General features: G+C 38.7%; 1 protein-coding gene across 1 annotated transcript in view; it reads left to right on the plus strand.

The window, feature by feature from the left end:
* Positions 1 to 932: 932 nt before the first annotated feature.
* Positions 933 to 18,744, plus strand: part of LOC149448675 (LIM homeobox transcription factor 1-alpha-like) — an 81,074-nt gene continuing 63,262 nt past the window's right edge. Inside the window, exons 1-2 of the mRNA XM_089651749.1 lie at positions 933 to 1,078; positions 3,775 to 3,863. Of these exons, the coding sequence (XP_089507875.1) occupies positions 3,806 to 3,863 (58 nt within the window). The 5' untranslated portion in view covers positions 933 to 1,078; positions 3,775 to 3,805. The remainder of the gene's footprint in view (positions 1,079 to 3,774; positions 3,864 to 18,744) is intronic.

Consider the following 18,744-nt stretch of genomic DNA (forward strand, 5'->3'; position numbering starts at 1 on the left):
TATAACTAACTTTTAGTTTACTATATATTTTTTTATAGCTGAAAGTAAAAAATACTGTTTTTCTTCAAAATTTTTGTCCTTTTTTTATTTATAGCGTGAAAAATAAAAAGCGCACAGGTGATCAAATACCACCGAAAGAAAGCTCAATTTGTGTGAAAAAAAGGACGTAAATTTTGTTTGGGTGCAGCATTGCATTACGGTGCAATTATCAGTTGAATTAGTGCAGTGCCGAGTAGCAAAAAGAGGCCTGGTCATTAAGGGGGGTAAATCCTCTGGAGCTCAAGTGGTTAATACGTGTTTTCACACCCAGGTGTTTTTTCTGCTCTTTGATGCACTGGCAGTAGGGTTTTTTCTACCTCTAAATGCCCCTGCCTCTAAACTCCTCTAATTGCCTATGTGTGCATGGACACATAAGCTACCTTGCAGGGGCATTTAGAGGCAGAAAAAACCCCCAAAGAAACGGCAGACGCCCCTAAGAGCAGCATCAAAAATATCCAGTGTGCATGAGGCCTTATACGTTACAGTTCAATACTGTATTTTTGTTTGTTTTTATGAGAAAATAACTTGCTAAATAATATATTCATTAATAGCAAAAATTTACAAAAATACTAAATTGTTACCTGCCTGGACCTTGAAGAAGGGGACATTCCCCAAAAGCTTGTCCTCAAAATTGTATGTTAGTGCAAATAAAAAAAGTATCACGTCAGTACTCAATTGTTTCTGTCGCAAATGCACTAATACGGCTACAATCAATTCAAGTTTCCATCTTTTTACTAATGTAATAGATTAAAAAAAAATGATTAACCCATTGTCGATAAGCAACAACTAATCTTTTTGATTAACCATCTATTTTCCCCATGTCAGAATATTTGACCAGCCCTCCTTTATCTTCCACCCCTCCCTCTCCTTTTCTCTTCGCTTTTCAGAACCCTCAGATGATGGATGCTGCAAGTTGTCATGATGAACTGGGAAAGAATCTTCCTGCTTTTGAGAAGGAATTAAACATCTTGCATAGAGATAAAAACAGAAATAGTGGAATACAATAGAGTGTCTGGAGAAGCAGAAAAATACAGATCAGGTAAGAAGAGGGTTATCAGTGCTAGATAAATTGACGTATTTTTGACTTGTGCTGGATTATATATTGGACTTTAACTTATTACATTGTGGAAATCATTTGAGCCCCAACACATCATTTTTTTAAAATTGTATCTGGCAAAAAGATACACATATTAGCCATTCATCATTTAATTAAATATAATGAGCTGCTAAGATTGTCAGTTGATAGCTGTCTTCATAAATCCTAACTATTTAAATCACCCATGCACCAGAAGTAGAGAGCCATTCACTCACTTTTAATATAAAGCTTGAGATCTTCATTTTCCCTATGGGCCAATATGTCTTAATTGGTAGAGACAATATAACAAATGCATTGAACAGCATACTTTTAAGATATGTTTTATAAAAGCATAATATATGGCAGAATAAATAGAGGTGGAGGTGTAAAAATCTGAATTCTTTGTATATTCTATTCGCTATGAGCATTATTGTAAAAAACATAAGAAAAATAAAGTATTATTATTATTTAATACTACTACTAACACTACCACTAATAATAATTATAATAATATTAATCATTTAAAGTATGTGTTTTCTTTGCAATATTTTTTATTATTAAGATATATATATATATATATATATATATATATATATATCTTAAAATACACATAGGGGATTATTTATTTTACAGACTGTAATTGGAAAGTAATTACTAGAACATATAAGATGAATACTTTTAACATAATGAAAATAAGAAATAGAAATATTTTGTCACTTTCACTCCTAGATCTAATAACAATGATAATATTAACATGAAAATATTCAGTGCTCCTATATGATAAAAAAAACAAAAATCTTTTGCATATTTTAGGTTTGATAAAGGGAATCAATTTATCATTGCTCTAATGACTGTTGAAGTGTTATTGGTATTATTATCATATGCTATCCTTGTGTCTGCCTATTTTTTTAAACTAAAATGTCTGTGTTACATTGTATCAATTATATAATATATTATATAAGTTATATACATTGAATTAAATATATATAAATGGATAGTTTTGGATAATTTTGTAATATTGTATTTTGTTAATAATTTAAATTGATCTCTAACATTTTAAGATCTACCGAAATATTATATTTTATTCCACAATATTACCACAAAAAAAAGCATGTACAATGCAAAACATATTTAATAAAGCTCATATTGCATCCGTTAATTTATTGTATATTTAAGGAAAAAAATATAGAACTATATCTTGTTCATTTTGGTTACATATTAAATGAAACATTTTCAGTAATTTATAATACATGTTTCTTAACAATGACTTAAGTAATAAAGTTTTTTTTTCATGTACTTAAATTTACTGTTTATTTATAATCTTGCTGGATCCAAATAACTTATCACATTAAGTAAAAATAGGTCTATTCATAAATGTTTTCACTCAAAATTCATACAACTCCCTCTAGGATTTACACATTTTCCCAGTTGAATGCAATTAGAAAATGTGTGAATCTTGTGTGAAATCACGAAGTATTATTATTATTATAATACAGGATTTATATAGCATCAACAGTTTACTCAGCACTCTACAATATAACGGGAGACAATACAGTAACAATACAGTTCAATACAAGAGGGATAGGAGGGCCCTGCTCCTTGGAGCTTACAATCTAGGAAGATAGAATGAATATTACAACCCAAGGTAAAATAATAATAATAATAATAATACCAATAACAATAATAATAATAATAATTATTATCATTATAAGTAATAATAACAACAATAACAACCAATAGTAATAATACTATATTGTACTGTTTTGTATTATTAGCAATTATTTTAACTGATAACAAAAAATGTCTTATAATATTAATAATAATAATAATATAGTGTAGTATTATACAGTAGATGAGTATTTATTGCAATTTGTGATCTCCCTTTCCTTGAAATACAAATGTCACCCGTATTTGTAATTCATTAAAAAGCACAAGCAATATTAAAAATCATTATTATTTTTTAATCATCAAAACTACATGGTATCCAGCACTTGGCCATTGCAGTATTCTTTCAGCTGTGTATCTGTATATATTTTGCATTGTGACTTCTCCTTACTACCCAATTATTTCTACAAATGTATTTCTAGTTGTACCTACCTTTGTCACTTTAATTGTGTGTCTACCTTTGCTCGGTTTAGTAGGCTATTCCTACCTGTTAAATGCAAATTTGCAACTTAAATAATACATTTTGATAAATAAATTGAAGCACGAATCTTACTTACTTGCATATTCTTCAGGATTACCCATATATATGACATGATTGGATCAGGAAATGGTCATGTGTTCATGGTCACACTGTGACCTCTACAGACACCCCTTGTTTGACCAATTTCAGGGGAGAGACCACTTGACGAATATAGGTTTTCCTGGGGAATCATTGTTTACATGGATATGGCTGTCCTCCTTAGTGGATAAGCATTCATTTTTGGCTGAAAATATTATGCACATACATTGTTAATATTTTTTGTAAATCAAATCTAATCCTATCTCCTGCTAATCTACCTAAGAGAGTTTAATCTCATGCTGCTGAGCATTTTAACGGCTTTTTATCATTTATCAAATTTATAAAATATTGACATTAATTTGATAAATGCCAACATACAATTACATTTAATTTATGAATTTAAAGAATTTTAACCCACGATTCCTCTGCTTTTTAGGTATTAAATTTAAATAATAAAATCACTTAGAATGAAGACAGAAAACACTCCATCCTCATGCCGAGAACATACATCGTTCCTTGGAATTGGTAAGTGACTGAAATCTGGAGTCCTGATTTGTTGCATACAGGAACTTAAAGAGCATGATAAATACAGGATCAGCCTAACAGCCAGGCAGCTAGCTTGTTCATATGGAAGTCAGGAATGTTATCCTATTGTATCCAATTGTCTTTAAATGAGGCATAACACCCTACATTTTTAGATTTGTAATAAAATCAATAGCATATTCATAACTTCTGTTTTTTAGGGAATCCTGAATTGAGAAAAACAGGCTGCCAATGCTGACATTGTTCTCTAAAAAACCATGACTGCCAAGTTGAGCCATTACCTTCTGTATTTTTTAAGTCACAGACTCAGAAAAAGTATGCAGATAAGAAGTTAGAACTTTTCTACATTGCATGCTTGTTCTAAATAAGTGTTTCAGGAAGTATTTAACCCTGATATAGCCAGGAAACTAGCATTTTTAGATGGAGGTCAGCAATAGCTCCACCCATATTATATTGACAATTCTGAACTTGAGGTTAATATTATTATTATTATACAGGATTTATATAGCGCCAACAGTTTGCGCAGCACTTTACAATATAACGGGAGACAATACAACAACAATACAGTTCAATACATGAGGGTTAGGAGGACCTTGGAGCTTACAATCTAAGAGATAAAATACTTCATTTTTATCTGTTTTTCAATGTAGCAACCATTGGTAACCAAAGGGAGTTTTTAATATTCACAATACAAAATGTTATTTACCCCTCTAAAAGCAGTTCCACATCTAAGCCATTCCTACCCAACCCAATACCAAAAAAAAGATTTGGCTTTATATATACTTAAATATTGGCTTGGGAAAGAATCTAGGCCCTGTATATGATCTGATCCTGTTATTCATGGATCCTCATTTCCTGCTAAATAATTGATATTTAGCAAAGGACATCATCAGTGAGAGTCTACCTAGTTTTCTTAGCACAGGTTTCCTTTAAATAAGCTCATAAAGCTGAAAATGCGATGAGACACCACCAATGGATAGCTTATAGATTACACCATGAGTTCATCACCATTTCCAGGAACAACACATTCTGATTAACGCGAGCACTTAAAAAAAAAAACACAAAAACTGTAGTTTGGAAGAGATTCAGATGGTGCTGAACTTAGCTTTATGTCCAAACACCAAATATGGAGCCTGCACCACTATCCCCAGACCCGAAGCCAGGGGTTCAGCTGTTTTTTTCTGTGCAGGATTCAGATTGACCTTTACAATATTGCTTCAGGCACAGCTCTGTTCTGAATAAATTAGAAATCAATCCATGCCTCCAAGGTAATGCTGGCCCCACAGAGTGAGATTTTCTTTTTCAGATCTGACCTGTTAGATTGACATTTACCAATTGTGCATTGTGAGGGTCTGCCTGATTGAGTGTAATGTATTGCCCAACTTCGGCCAAAAATTTTACTTGTTTTTGGATATAGAAGAAAAATGTTTGGAGCTGTTGTCAGACTTTTATCATGTCCTATTGGGTAGATTTTCCTTCACTGTATTTCCTGTAGAATCTCTCAATAATTAAGGAAATTTTCTGTGAGCAGGGCCGGTGCTTGACTATTTTGCACCATAGGCAAGACCAGCTACTTCCAGCACCCGAAAAAAAAATGAATACATAAAGATTTTAAAAAACAGTAGAAGATTATAAATAAAAAAACATGAAGCTGCAAAATTTATTTTAGTTTGCAAAAATAAGTGCAATAAGATACCACCAGCACTAATATTAAATACAATATATATATTAACCAAATATAAATTAACTGTATTAACCAATCAGAGAAACAAAAAAAAAGGAGACAGTTTAAAAACCTCCACAGTGATCAGCAGCCACCAGCTGGCTTGCAGTAAGGGACCGAGTCTGACAAGAACACTGGAAGGAGCAGCAGCTCAGCTGCTACACTGGCCCCAGACACCCGGCATCTTCCTCTGTCTAAATGGTCATGTGTGTGGACAGGCTGTGAGACAATTGTGTAGAGTAAAGATCTCATCATTCCCTGTGTATGAGGAGAGGGGGACTATGCAGAGAAATAAAGAATTCATACAAGAGGTCCATAGGCCACGCAGAGAGAGTGCCGACCTGCACTGCGCCCAGGCTCCCCTAGGTGACAGTGCATCCTAGGCAGCTACCTAGTTTGCCTAGTGGAAGCAGCGGCCCTGCCTGTGAGGGAAATTCAAAGTGAAGGAACACGTTTTTTGGGAGGAAGATTAACCTTCTGTTCATATTCTGGTGACAACAGAAATAAATTTTGGATTTGTTTTTCATACATCCTTGGACACATAGCATGTTCAAATATGTTATGCTGGCACCATCAGGTGATTGGACACTGGCAAAAAAGATAAGCGAGGAAGTCCCCTTCAAGTTATAACTCCTCCCCATTAAGTCAAACTCCAGGTTTTTTTTGCTAGTGTCTAAGGTGTTATCTAAACGTAACTACTTCTGTTCGGCAGTCAGATTCCCTCTTTGTGCTTTCTGAGGGACCACATAAGGGTCACACAGCTTCCATTTCCTGATGGATTTGTATTTCTCAGGCTTATGTCTTAAAGGGGGAGATTTCCTATGAAAATCTTCCTGAGCTGACCTGACTTTTTCCTCTATTTCAGTCCCACTGACAATGGTCGCAGGACAAACAGGGAGAGTAATTCTCCCTAATGGGAATACAGACAGTAATAAAAACCTAGCTGGAATTATAAACCTTCTGTATGCTATCCAAAAATAAAATAAAAAAGAGCTTTTTTTTAATACACATTAAAGTGTCTCTCCAGGCAAACATTAAAAAAATTCTATTGCACGTTTCAAATAAAATATGGACATTAGATATATATGATTGTCTTCTTAGATTAAAGTGGTTTAAAGTCAAAAGGTTTTAATCCAGTGCTGTGCTCATTTGTTGTAGCTCTTCTCCCCTCTTCCTTTATTCACTGGAGGCACTGAGAGCAGTGGGAGCCAATGGCTGCTGCTGCTGTCAGTCAAATCCAGTGATGAGGGAGCAGGGGACAGGGCTGAGCCACACTGTGTGTGTCTACGTACGCACGCAGCCCAGTTTGGGAGCAAGTGCATAAGTTCCTTCTCAGCGCATTGCTTGCTGAGGGGGCAATAGGAGAAGAAGAGGAGTGGACAGCACCAGCAGAGGGACCTCAGAAGATAAGGTAAGGGACCACTCTGTGCAATATCCTTGCATAGAGCAGGTAATTATAACTTATTTTTTTTATTTTATGAAAAAAAACCAGAGCCTTTAAAATCACTTTAAGAAAGTGAAAATCAATTACCTGGTTATCCTGACATTTACCTGCTAATAATATTCTTTCTGCTCTGGGCCTACAATGCCATTCAGTTGCTATTGAAATGGCTGACCTCCCCAGCACTATTAGTACCTGAAAGTTTTGGCTCTTCATAATCCATTCAAAAATTCTGGGCCCATCCAGTCACCTATTGCCATGCTCTAGCAATGCTCAGAGATGAGGGGAACATACAGTAAATCTTGGGTGCATTCGCCAGTATTTGCTCCAACATCCCTGAGTACACAGTCAATTATAGCTCTTCCCCAACTCTTTTCCTGTTTTCATGTCAGTGATGAAGTTCTAACTGCTTCTCACCAAGCACAGCATGAGAACCAATGGGTAGCAGTCATGTGACCGCATATAAAGCAACAAAAAGGTATTTAAATGCAGATTTGTATTAGCGGAAGTGGGTCTTCACTCCACAGATGGACTTTTCCCCACTGCAGCCCTCTGCAATTTAAAATAGACAATTGTTATTTTTTTTTTACTCCTGGTTTGCCCCCTGACACTGTTGTCACCTAGGCAAGAATAATGTGTCCTGCTCCAGCAGCCTCCTTGAATACCCCTCTCCCATCACAGGAGTCTGTAGGAGCAGGGACTTACAGTGACTGGAGAGCAGACATGGTGGTCAGTAATTGTGGGGTGTCTACCAGGGGCGGACTGACAACTCATGGGGCCCCGGGCAATAGGGGATCATGGGGCCCCTGTGTCCTTTCCCAAACTCAAAAAAGCCTATGAAAAAGGTACCAGGGGCATCTCATGGGGCCCCCTACTGACCCTGGGCCCTCGGGCAGTGCCTGAGTTTCCAAATGGTCAGTCCGCCCCTGGTGTCTACAAGAACCTGGAAGAGACTGTCAGCTCTTCAGGACATAGGAATGGAAGTTGATGGTCTGAGACCTGGCATTTGGCAGCAAGGTGGAGACCTCAGCAGAACAATACTGGATTCACTGGACATGAGTATGTCTTCCAAAGATAAGACAAAAGGGGATAGAAAAAAAATAAAGGGGGTGAAGATCCTCTTTAAATGCAAATGAGCATGAAAGCAATGCTGGAGGTAGCATTCGGAATATTTTTATATTATGCCTTTTCTTCTACTCTAAGGACAGAAAACAAAGAGTCATTGTGAACAGAACATATTCAAAATAGGCAAAGTTAGCAATGGTGTATCCCAGGGATAAATGTTGGGCCCAGTTCTTCTCAGTATTTATTAAGGATCTGGTGGATGATGTAGAAAGAGGTTTTGCCATTATTACTAATAGCAAGAAATGATGTAGAATTATTTTGACTTGATAGGATATACTGTAGATATAAAAAAAGGATATTGAGAAAATGTCAACTCGAACAGGTAGATGGTACACAGGTAGAGGTAAGGTCCTGGAATTAGGATATAACAAAAAGCATTGCAAAGAAAACATTAACCCCTTCATAACTAGAGATCACTGATGCAAAGATGCCCAAAAATTTAGCAGCATTAGTAGGTGTCAGTTAAATTGATGAAAGCTCCATGACTACTTTTTAAACCTAAATATTTTTTTCTGCTTTTTTAAGATTATCTTAACAAATAGTAAAAGAACTTTCAAGCAAACCATCCATGACCTCTATAGCTGCTTTTTACTATGGAGTAATTTATTCTCAAGACCCTTAAAGATCACAACAAAAACTCTAAAGCTGGGTTTTAGTCAGTTTCTAGCAGCTTAGAAACATTTGCTGTGTGCTAACATTAGAAGGATGGCAGAAGGATTCTGATGAAGTAGAAAGCAATAGAAAAAAAATGGTTTTCTGTGCCTCTGTTGTGAACTTTGAAGACACATTTCTTCACAGCGCTTATGGCTACAGAGAGAGGAGACCAAGTTATACAATGCATGGTTTGGGCACAGGTTCACTTTAAGGACTAAGGTTATTAATTGTACCCTGATGTAATAAATATTGTGCTCAGGTTTGATACACGGGAACATTTTTTTTTTTTTAACACTGTAACAGCTTTTAAATGATTGAGGCTGGATTCACACTTGTGCGGTATATTGCATGTGATTCACACAGGAACCGCACCGCATTCCTGTGCAAATCACATGCGAATTGTGTGGGATGCAATTGGAGCCATACATTTTGTATGGCTCAAATCGCACCGCATACGCACCAAAAAGGTGCAGAACCCTTTTTTTGGACAACACTAGTGTGATGTGCAGAATCGGATCGCATAGGTGTGAATAAACATGCGATCCGATTCTGCACATCACACTGCATTTTGCAAACTGATTTCAGGGTGTTGTTAACTTAACATACACACCCGCAGCGGTTCACATGAATGGGGTGCGATTCTGATGCGACAAAAATTCACACAGAAAACACTGAGAATTCCACACCGCATCAGTGTGAACCCGGGCTCATATTAAGCACAGAAAGAAATTCTGTGACTTCTGGCACTGGAAGAGAAATGTTTGCTAACAAACTTCATTTGATCACCATGCCATAACTATTTTAGTTCTTGATTACTAGTTGAAACTGGAGCCGTCACAGATCACAAAACTAATCCCTGATAGCTGGATAACAAAACTGGCTGTACAGAATTAAAAAATCCTGTTCGCCTGAAGGATACTGTTAAAATTGCTAATTCCAACTGCTGTCCTTAACCACTTCAAGACCGGACACTTTTACCCCCTTCCTGACCAGGGCAATTTTCAGCTTTCAGCGCTATCACGCTTTGAATGACAATTGCGCGGTCATGCAATACTGTACCCAAATGAATTTTTTACCATTTTTTTGAAACAGATAAGGCTTTATTTTGGTGGTATTTATTCACCGCTGGGATTTTTATTTTTTTTGCTATGTAAATGAAAAAGTCCACAAATTTTGAAAAAAAGTGTTTTTTTTATAAAATTTTGCAAATAATGAATATTTCATCATAAATCTTTGCCAAAATTTATTCCGTTATCTTTTTAGTAAAAAAAAAAAAATCCAAATTAGTTTATAACAAAAATTATAATTTTTAAACATTTTTTTTTACATTTTTATTTTATTTTTTTATATTATTTTTTATTTTTTTTATTTTTTTTTTACATACTGTCACCCTAGCAGTACAGTGTCACCATGGTGACACTGTACTACTTGTGGGGGGGTGATAATTTTTTTTTTTTTTACACATTGCTTTTACAACCATATAGGATATAAAAGCAATCATTTCTCTTTCTCTCTGTGTGCATTCCTGCAGTCATTGAGAATTACTGACTGAGCTGTGATTGGTCACAGCTTGTCACATGGTACAAGCCTGTTGTGAATAGGCTTGTACCATGTGACCTCTGTGATCATTCACAGATTTCACACGTAGTAAGCAATGATGTCACAAGTGACATCTTGCTTACTACTTTGCATGTGATCACTGATTGGCCAATCAGTGATCACATGATCGGGACCTCGTACAGAGGTCCCGTCCGACGATCGGTGTTTCACTGTGTCCGGAGGACACAGCGGGCACCGGATCGCGGTGCTGCGCGCTCCCAGGGAGCGCGCACAAGCAGGGTGCGGGGAGGCCGTTTATAGACGGCCACCCGACCCTGCAGTGCCACCGTCCGGCCGTTTATATGCAACGGCCGGTCGGGAAGTGGTTAATGACATCAAACTTTACCCCACAAAAAATTTGTACATTTGCTGGAGATGGTTCACAAAGCAAGTCTAGGAGATCTAAACACAATCACGAAAATCTCAAGCTAATATATCATTATATTACTTTTTATATTATTTTAATACTTTACTATTTTATTATATTAACCACTTAAATAGATGCTTTTGCCCCCTTCCTGCCCATGCCAATTTTCAGCTTTCAGCGGTCTCACAGTTTGATTGAAAGGTTGCGTGGTCATGTGACACTGTACCCAAACTAAATTTTTATCATTTTGTTCACACAACTAGAACTTTCTTTTGGTACTATTTCATCACCACTGTGGTTTTTATTTTTTGTTAAAATAACAAAAAAAGTCCACAAATTTTGAAAAAAAAAAAAGTTTTTCTTCCTTTCTGTTGTAAAAGTTTGCAAATAAATAATTGTTGTTCATAAATTTAAACCAAAATGTATTCTGCTACATTTATTTGGTGAAAAATAACCCAAATTAGTATATAATATGTAATCTGTAGGAAAGTTATAGAGTTTACAAACTATGGTATATGTCTGAAAATCGATCAATCCTGATGTGCTGATCTCATTTCTTGAGGCCCAAAAGTGTCTGATGGTGCAGATATCCCCCAAATGACCCCTTTTTGGAAAGTATACAGTCTGCTGTATTTAGTGAGAGATGTGGCAAGTTTTTTGATATTGTACTTTTTTGTCCCAATTTTTTGGAAGCTGAAGAATAAAAAAAAAAAAAAGTCACCATTTTGTTTTATATACTGTCACCAGTGCAGTGTCATCATATAACTGACTGCTGACTGTGTGAAAAAACACACACACACACACACACATATACATATATATATATATATATATATATATATATATATACACACACACACACTTTTTACATTGTACTACTCTGTAACATTGTAACAAGTAACATTGTACTACTCTGGGGAAGTGATCAGTAGTTTTTCTTTTAGATATTTTGATTGTCTGTAGCAATGCATTTCACTGCTATAGGCAAGCATTTAACTGAATGAAATCGATTCATTCACTGTTTTTGTTGTGATTAGCTGTGATTGGCCACGGCTAATCACATGGTACAGATGGGCTATGACTGGCCCTGTCTGTACCATGTGAACACTGTGACCAATCACAGCTAGCAACACAATTGTACACAATGAATGGCATGAATCGAAGCCATTCATTGTTTACAATTGTCATGTGATCTGTTATGATTGGTCACAGCGATCCCATGGTACCTGCGATGGACCCAGCAGCATGGCTGCATGGCTGTGTGCAGGGCACGTTCTGGGAAGAAGAAGGAAAGTGTCACATGGCTGTCATATTACAATAGGCCAGGCATAGAGTGGTTTATGTATTCCCATATGGTCTACCATAGTGTTTTTGTTGTGATTAGCTGTGATTGGCCATAGGTAATCACATGGCACAGATGGGCTGTGATTGGCCCAGTCTGTACCATATGATTACTGTGACCAATCACAGGTAGCAACACAATAGTATACAATGAATGAAATGATGAAAGGAAGCCATCCATTGTTTACAATTGTCATGTGACCTGCTGTGATTGGTCAATGGGCCAGTACACAAATCGGTCATCAGCTCTATGGGCACACGTGAGGTCTTCATATGACATCCATCCGGATCAACGAAAGTTCCATCCAGTCGTCATTTTATTATTGGCTGGGCGGGAACTGGTTAAATATATAATATATTATTATATTATAAAATGCATTAATAGTGTTATGGTAATGTTTAAATAATTTTCAGTCATTTTAAATCTCCAGTTTTCAGGAAAAAACACCTGGTTACCCTGCAATGAAGACCCTTGTTCAGGAAAGAAGTAACACAATGGGGTTGATTTACTAAAATTGGAGAATGCAGAATCTGGTGTAGCTGTTCATGGTAGCCAATGAGCTTCTAACTTCAGCTTGTTCAGTTAAGCTTTGACAATAAAACCTGGAATCTGATTGGTTTCTATGCAGAGCTGCACCAGATTTTTCACTCTCCGGTTTTAGTAAATCAACCTCTGTGTATCCACAACTGACAATACTACTTGAGTATATGAGATACTTGGATATATTCATTAAGGATATGTTAGTGCTGATTAAAAATAAATATGTAAAAAGAGGAAAAAAGAAATAAGCCAGAGTAGGAATAGGAAAAGAAATAGGGGAGGTAGGGAGGTGTAGGGATTGGGGAATAGGGAATTCTGGTCTCAATACAACCATAAGAACATAAAAAAAACACTCATTCAGGCTAAACATAATATATTACTGAATGATTAAGATGGGTTTGAGGCAACATCCAGATAAGTGGGAGTAATTTTAAAAGCAAATCAGCAAGCCTATTATTTACTGTATTTATAAACAAACAGAATTTTATTATGGGATTTTTAGGTACCAAAAAAAAGTTAAAAAAAACAATTTACTGATTACATAAAATCAGAATCATAACATTAAAATCATAGTAGTAGTCCTTGTGATTAACTTTAGTTTTCATGTACTGTAGATATTATTAAGTAGATATTATTCTTGTTTCATTTATATAGTATACATCCATCTAGTCAATAAATCTCCATGAAGGAGCCACAGGAGGCAAAACATGTTGGAGTATTCACTCCGAGCTAACATGAATCACAAGGACTACTACTATTTTGCAAGATTTTAATCTTGTGATTCTGCTTTTTATATAGTCAATAAATTGTTATCTTTTAAACTTCATTTGTTCATTTTTTGGTACCTAAAAAGTCCCATGATAAAAGTCTGTTTGTTTATCTAAAAAAACATCCAACAGAGAAAACAAAAAGGACTTTACTGGTACCAAGGGACGACACAATTACTTTTTACTGTTTTTAGGGTGGAACATGTAACATGTTCCCAATGCTGAAGCTGCTGCCAGCTGCCTCCCCCCCCCCCTCCCTGTGACTGCAGTATCGGGAGAAGTTCCCCGCACTAGTTTTTCAGTTTTTAAAAACAGCGTGGCCGTGCAGGGCTCCGCCCACACGGCCGTGTCATTCATTCACAGAGTTCTGTGAATAAATGAATTACAAGTCCCGACAGCCTAAGCAGCTGTTGATTGTAGTTCTCAATGTGAATCTTCCTATCAGTATGTCTGCTTGCACGTACATCCCGTATGGGCAAGCAGATATACTGACTGGCCTGCAGGAGACCTGCATGGCACCAGCAATCTGCTGTTCGTTGGTGCAATGCTTTACAGGCTCCTGCAGTGAAAAATAATAAACGCACATTTTTTTAACTGCAAAAAATTTGCATTTTTTACTTTTGTGCAAAAGGTGAACTTACCCTTAAAAATTCATACGTTTTATTTCCACGAATGTTAAAAAGAGTAACATTAAAAGTAGGGGCTATGTAGTCCCCACTATACAGTTACTACGTCCTTATTACAAAATTATTCAGAGAATTGAACATAACTTCAAAGATGACTGGCTGAAAAGGTCACCGCGTTTCGCAAGATTGATTCCACAGGACCTTAATGTGCCTTCAAGGAAGTGTAACCTGACTAAAGAAATATATACTCACCGGTCACATTATTAGGTACACCTCTTCAATTGCATGGTAACACAAATTGTAATCAGCCAATCACATGGCAGCAACTCAATGCATTTAGGCATCTAGATGTGGTGAAGACAACTTGCTGACGTTCAAACCAAGCATCAGAAAGGGGAAGAAAGGAGATTTAAGTGACTTTGAACGTGGCATGGTTGTTGGTGCCAGATGGGCTGGTCTGAGTATTTCAAAAACTACTGATCTACTGGGATTTCACACACAACCATCTATAGGGTTTGCAGAGAATGGTCTGAAAAAGAGAAAATATTCAATGAGTGGCAGTTGTGTGGATAAAAACGCCTTGTTGATGTCAGAGGTCAGAGGAGAATGGGCAGTCTGGTTTGAGTTGATAGAAAGGCAACAGCAACTCAAATAATCACTCATTACAACTAAGGTATGCAGAATACTAATTCTTGTATCAACAGTTCTGGCTGGTGGTGGTGGTGTAATGGTGGGGGGGGGATATTTTCTTGGTACTAGCAAGGTGTACCTATTAAAGTGGCCAGTGAGTGTATATTAGATACACACCATATATATTATCAAATAGATCACAATCCCATGTTCCTATGCTCTAACATGTCTCTATAGAGCACATAAAAGAGACCGGTGACAACTATTGGCGGCCCATAAGGCCAGGCAGTACAGATATGTGTTTTGTTTATAAATAACTATGGTGAGGTCGATGGTACCCTGGTGCTGTTTAATAGGTTTTATGTTGGGCAGCACCGTGGCTAAATGGTTAGCCCTTCTGCCTAGCAGACCTGCCTGGAATTTGCATGTTCTCCCTGTGGCTGCATGGGTTTCCTCCGGGTACTCCAATTTGCTCCCACACTCCAAAGACATGCTGGTAGGTTAATTGGCTCCTGTCTAAAAAAATTGGCCCTAGTCTGTATGAATGTGAGTTAGGGACCTTGGATTGTATGCTCCTTGATGGTTAGGGTCTGATGTGAATGTATAATATACAGTATATGTGAAATGATGGTGCTATATAAGTACCTGTAATAAATGTCAGTACATATTTTACAGTAGTGAGCAGAATAATTACAGTTATCATGTGTGGGTTCTTCCACATAACAAATATGGTTGATTCTCTGAAGCCATTTTTTAAAGAAAGGGACATTTTTTGTTTCGGAGGTCACAGAGGATGTTCCAATGAGACATAAAAACAATAAGAAATAATGAAAAATAGATTTAACTGCCATTAAAGTTGTTGTAAAAGCCCAAGGCTTTTTACCTTCATGCATTCTATGCCATTGGCTCCCGCTGCTGTCAATCACAGCCAAAGAGCCAATGGGAAGAGAGAAGGGGTGGGCCGAGCCATGGCTCTGTGTGTGAATGGACACATGAAAGAGCGGCTGTGGAGTGTGCATGCAAGCTGCTTGCTGTGGGGGCACCCAACAGGAGGGAGGGGCCAGGAGCGCCGACAGGGGACCCAAGAAGAGGAGGATCTAGGCTGCTCTGTGTAAAACCACTGCACAGAGCAGGTAAGTATGACATGTTTTTTTATTTATTTATTTAAGCCCTTAGAATCACTTTAAGTAGTGGATGTGTATGGATTATTTTAAGAGAGTAAGGATATTGCATAGTGTCACTTTAAATTCCGGAGTCTGCACACCTACAGAGTATTAAGAGGTGCTCCCATGCTTCCTGTTCAGTCTTCTTTTTTTAGGAGAAACTGGAGCATAGAAGGGTGAGCAGGAACACCAAAAATACTAAAGTGCCCAGAATTTGGAAATCATGGCAGGAAGATCTCCCTCCTGTTGTCAGCCACAAAGGCCAGGGGCGCATCTACCGCAAGGCAAACAAGGCATTTGCCTAGGGCGGCATTTTTCAGGGGGGCGGCACTGCCTCCAGGCAGCAGGGACACGCGGGTTGATCTGATGCTCCAAAAAAGGCCTCCACAGCGCTTCTTTACTCACAGACAGTAATCAAGTATTAGTGTCCCGGCCGACCGGAACATATTTTCACTTGTCCCAATGCTGACGCTACTGCCTCTTAGTTTCTAGGACCGCCTGGCATCTAGTAACCAGTGACGTCACCTAATGCAGAGTGAGCCCGAGGCCCAAGCAATGAAAGCGGAGGAGGCGTTTACTTCCTCCTTTGCTGCTATTGGTTAGCTCCGCCCACCTCCTCCAGCATCTGCAGCAGCATTGCTCAGAGGGAAGGGATCTGGGTCTCAACTCCGAGGTGGGATGGAACCATGTGTGTTGTGACTGAAGAAGCCAGGCAGAGACCTATACAGAGAGGATGGCAGATGAGCTGACAGCAGAGGACAGTTGACACCCCTGGAAGGATGGGGGGAGGAGGAGGACACATCCTTAGATCTCAGGGGTTCATGCTGGGACCTGTAGTCCTTCACTTTTGGGTGTTGTGACCCCCTCAAAAGTGAAGAACTACAGGTCCCAGAATGAACCCCTCAGAGCTGAGAATGTGACACCCCCACAAACCCCCCAACTAGTGCAGGACTACAGGTCCCAGCATGAACTCATGAGCTCTAAGGGGTCACAACCTTAGATCTCAGGGGTTCACGCTGGGACTTGTAGTCCTTCAATTTGGGGGGGGGGTCACATCCTTAGATCTCAGGGGCTCATGCTGGGACTTGTAGTCCTTCAGTTTGGGAAATGTCAAATCCTTAGATCTCAGGGGTTCATGCTGGGACTTGTAGTCCTTCCGTTTGGGGGATGTTAAATCCTTAGCTCTCAGGGCTTCATGCTGGGACTTGTAGTCCTTCAATTTGGGGGGGTCACATCCTTAGATCTCAGGGGCTCAAGCTGAACTTGTTGTCCTTCAGTTTTGGGAATGTTAAATCCTTAGATCTCAGGGGTTAATGCTGGGACTTGTAGTCCTTCGATTTTTTTTAGGGGGGTTACATCCTTAGATCTCAGGGGTTCATTCTGGGACTTGTGGTCCTTCAATTTTTTGGGGGGAGGAAGTCACATACTTAGATCTCAGGGGTTCATGCTGGGACTTGTAGTCCTTCGATTTAAGGGAGGGGGCACATTCTTAGATCTCAGGTGTTCATACTGGGATTTCCAGTCCTTCACTAGTTGGGGAGGGGGGGGTCACACCTTCAGCTCTGAGGGGTTCATGCTGGGACTTGTAGTCCACAAATTTTTTCGGGGGGTGGTCACATCCTTAGATCTCAGGGGTTCATGCTGGGACTTGTAGTCCTTCACTAGTTGGAGATTGTGGGGTCACATCCTCAGCTATCAACTTTAGTTCCTGGAGGTCATGGTGGTACAAGTCCCCCAGGGGCCCTTGATGGCCACACTGTTTGAAACCCAGCTTTGTGAAAACCTTAGATTACTTTCCTCGATCCATCACTGGCTCCAATTTGAATGGGGGGGGGAGGGGCACCCAATTTGCCTTGCCTAGGGCAGCCCAAAACCAAAACACACCACTGACAAAGGCTGCACTAAGAACTAAAGTCTCCTGTTGGCAAAAACCAATGTGCCATTTTGTTGCCTTTGTATTCAAAGACCCAGGTCTATAACTGGCTTTTTCAGCAGTGAACACGGACGGGCATTGCATGCAAAATATAAATAGGGCTACCCTGTTCAACTTGCCAGCCAGCTAACCGACAGCATTGGTCAGCAACCCCAGTCTAAAAAATGGCTTTTATCAGCAAGGAACATGGATAGGTATCACTTATCAAGAAGGGGGATAAGAAAGCCAGTTCAATCTGCCAGCCAGTTAGCCAACTATCAAAAACCAGATTGACCTGTCTAACAACATGCGTTTAAAAACGGTTTAGTTAGCACACATTTGCAAATACATACGGAAGCCACGGGGCCACATCACGGGACCCTGAGTATCTGTGGTCCTAACTCTAGAAATCTTGAGAGTCCTCATAGTAGAGGCACATGCATTTAATGGAGAGACCAAGGGCAGGTGGACCTGAGGGAGCCCACCCCTCGTTAAAGGTACAGGAGCGCACTGGACACCCAGCATATAGCACGATGGCAGCTAGGGTATCCAATGCACCCACAAACCTCAAAAAATAAGTTTTGTGGGTGCATTGGATACCCTAGCTGCCATCGTGCTATATGCTGGGTGTCCAGTGCGCTCCTGTACCTTTAACGAGGGGTGGGCTCCCTCAGGTCCACCTGCCCTTGGTCTCTCCATTAAATGCATGTGCCTCTACTATGAGGACTCTCAAGATTTCTAGAGTTAGGACCACAGAAATTCAGGGTGCCGTGATGTGGCCCCGTGGCTTCCGTATGTATTTGGAAATGTGTGCTAACTAAACCCCTGTTTTTAAACGCATGTTGTTAGACAGGTCAATCTGGTTTTTTGATAGTTGGCTAACTGGCTGGCAAATTGAACTGGCTTTCTTATCCCCCTTCTGGATAAGTGATACCTATCCATGTTCCTTGCTGATAAAAGCCATTTTTTAGACT

This window comes from Staurois parvus, unplaced genomic scaffold (genome assembly GCF_062004578.1).
Source record: "Staurois parvus isolate SC_StPar_1 unplaced genomic scaffold, SC_StPar_1.0 ptg000662l, whole genome shotgun sequence".
Classification (NCBI taxonomy): Eukaryota; Metazoa; Chordata; class Amphibia; order Anura; family Ranidae; genus Staurois; species Staurois parvus.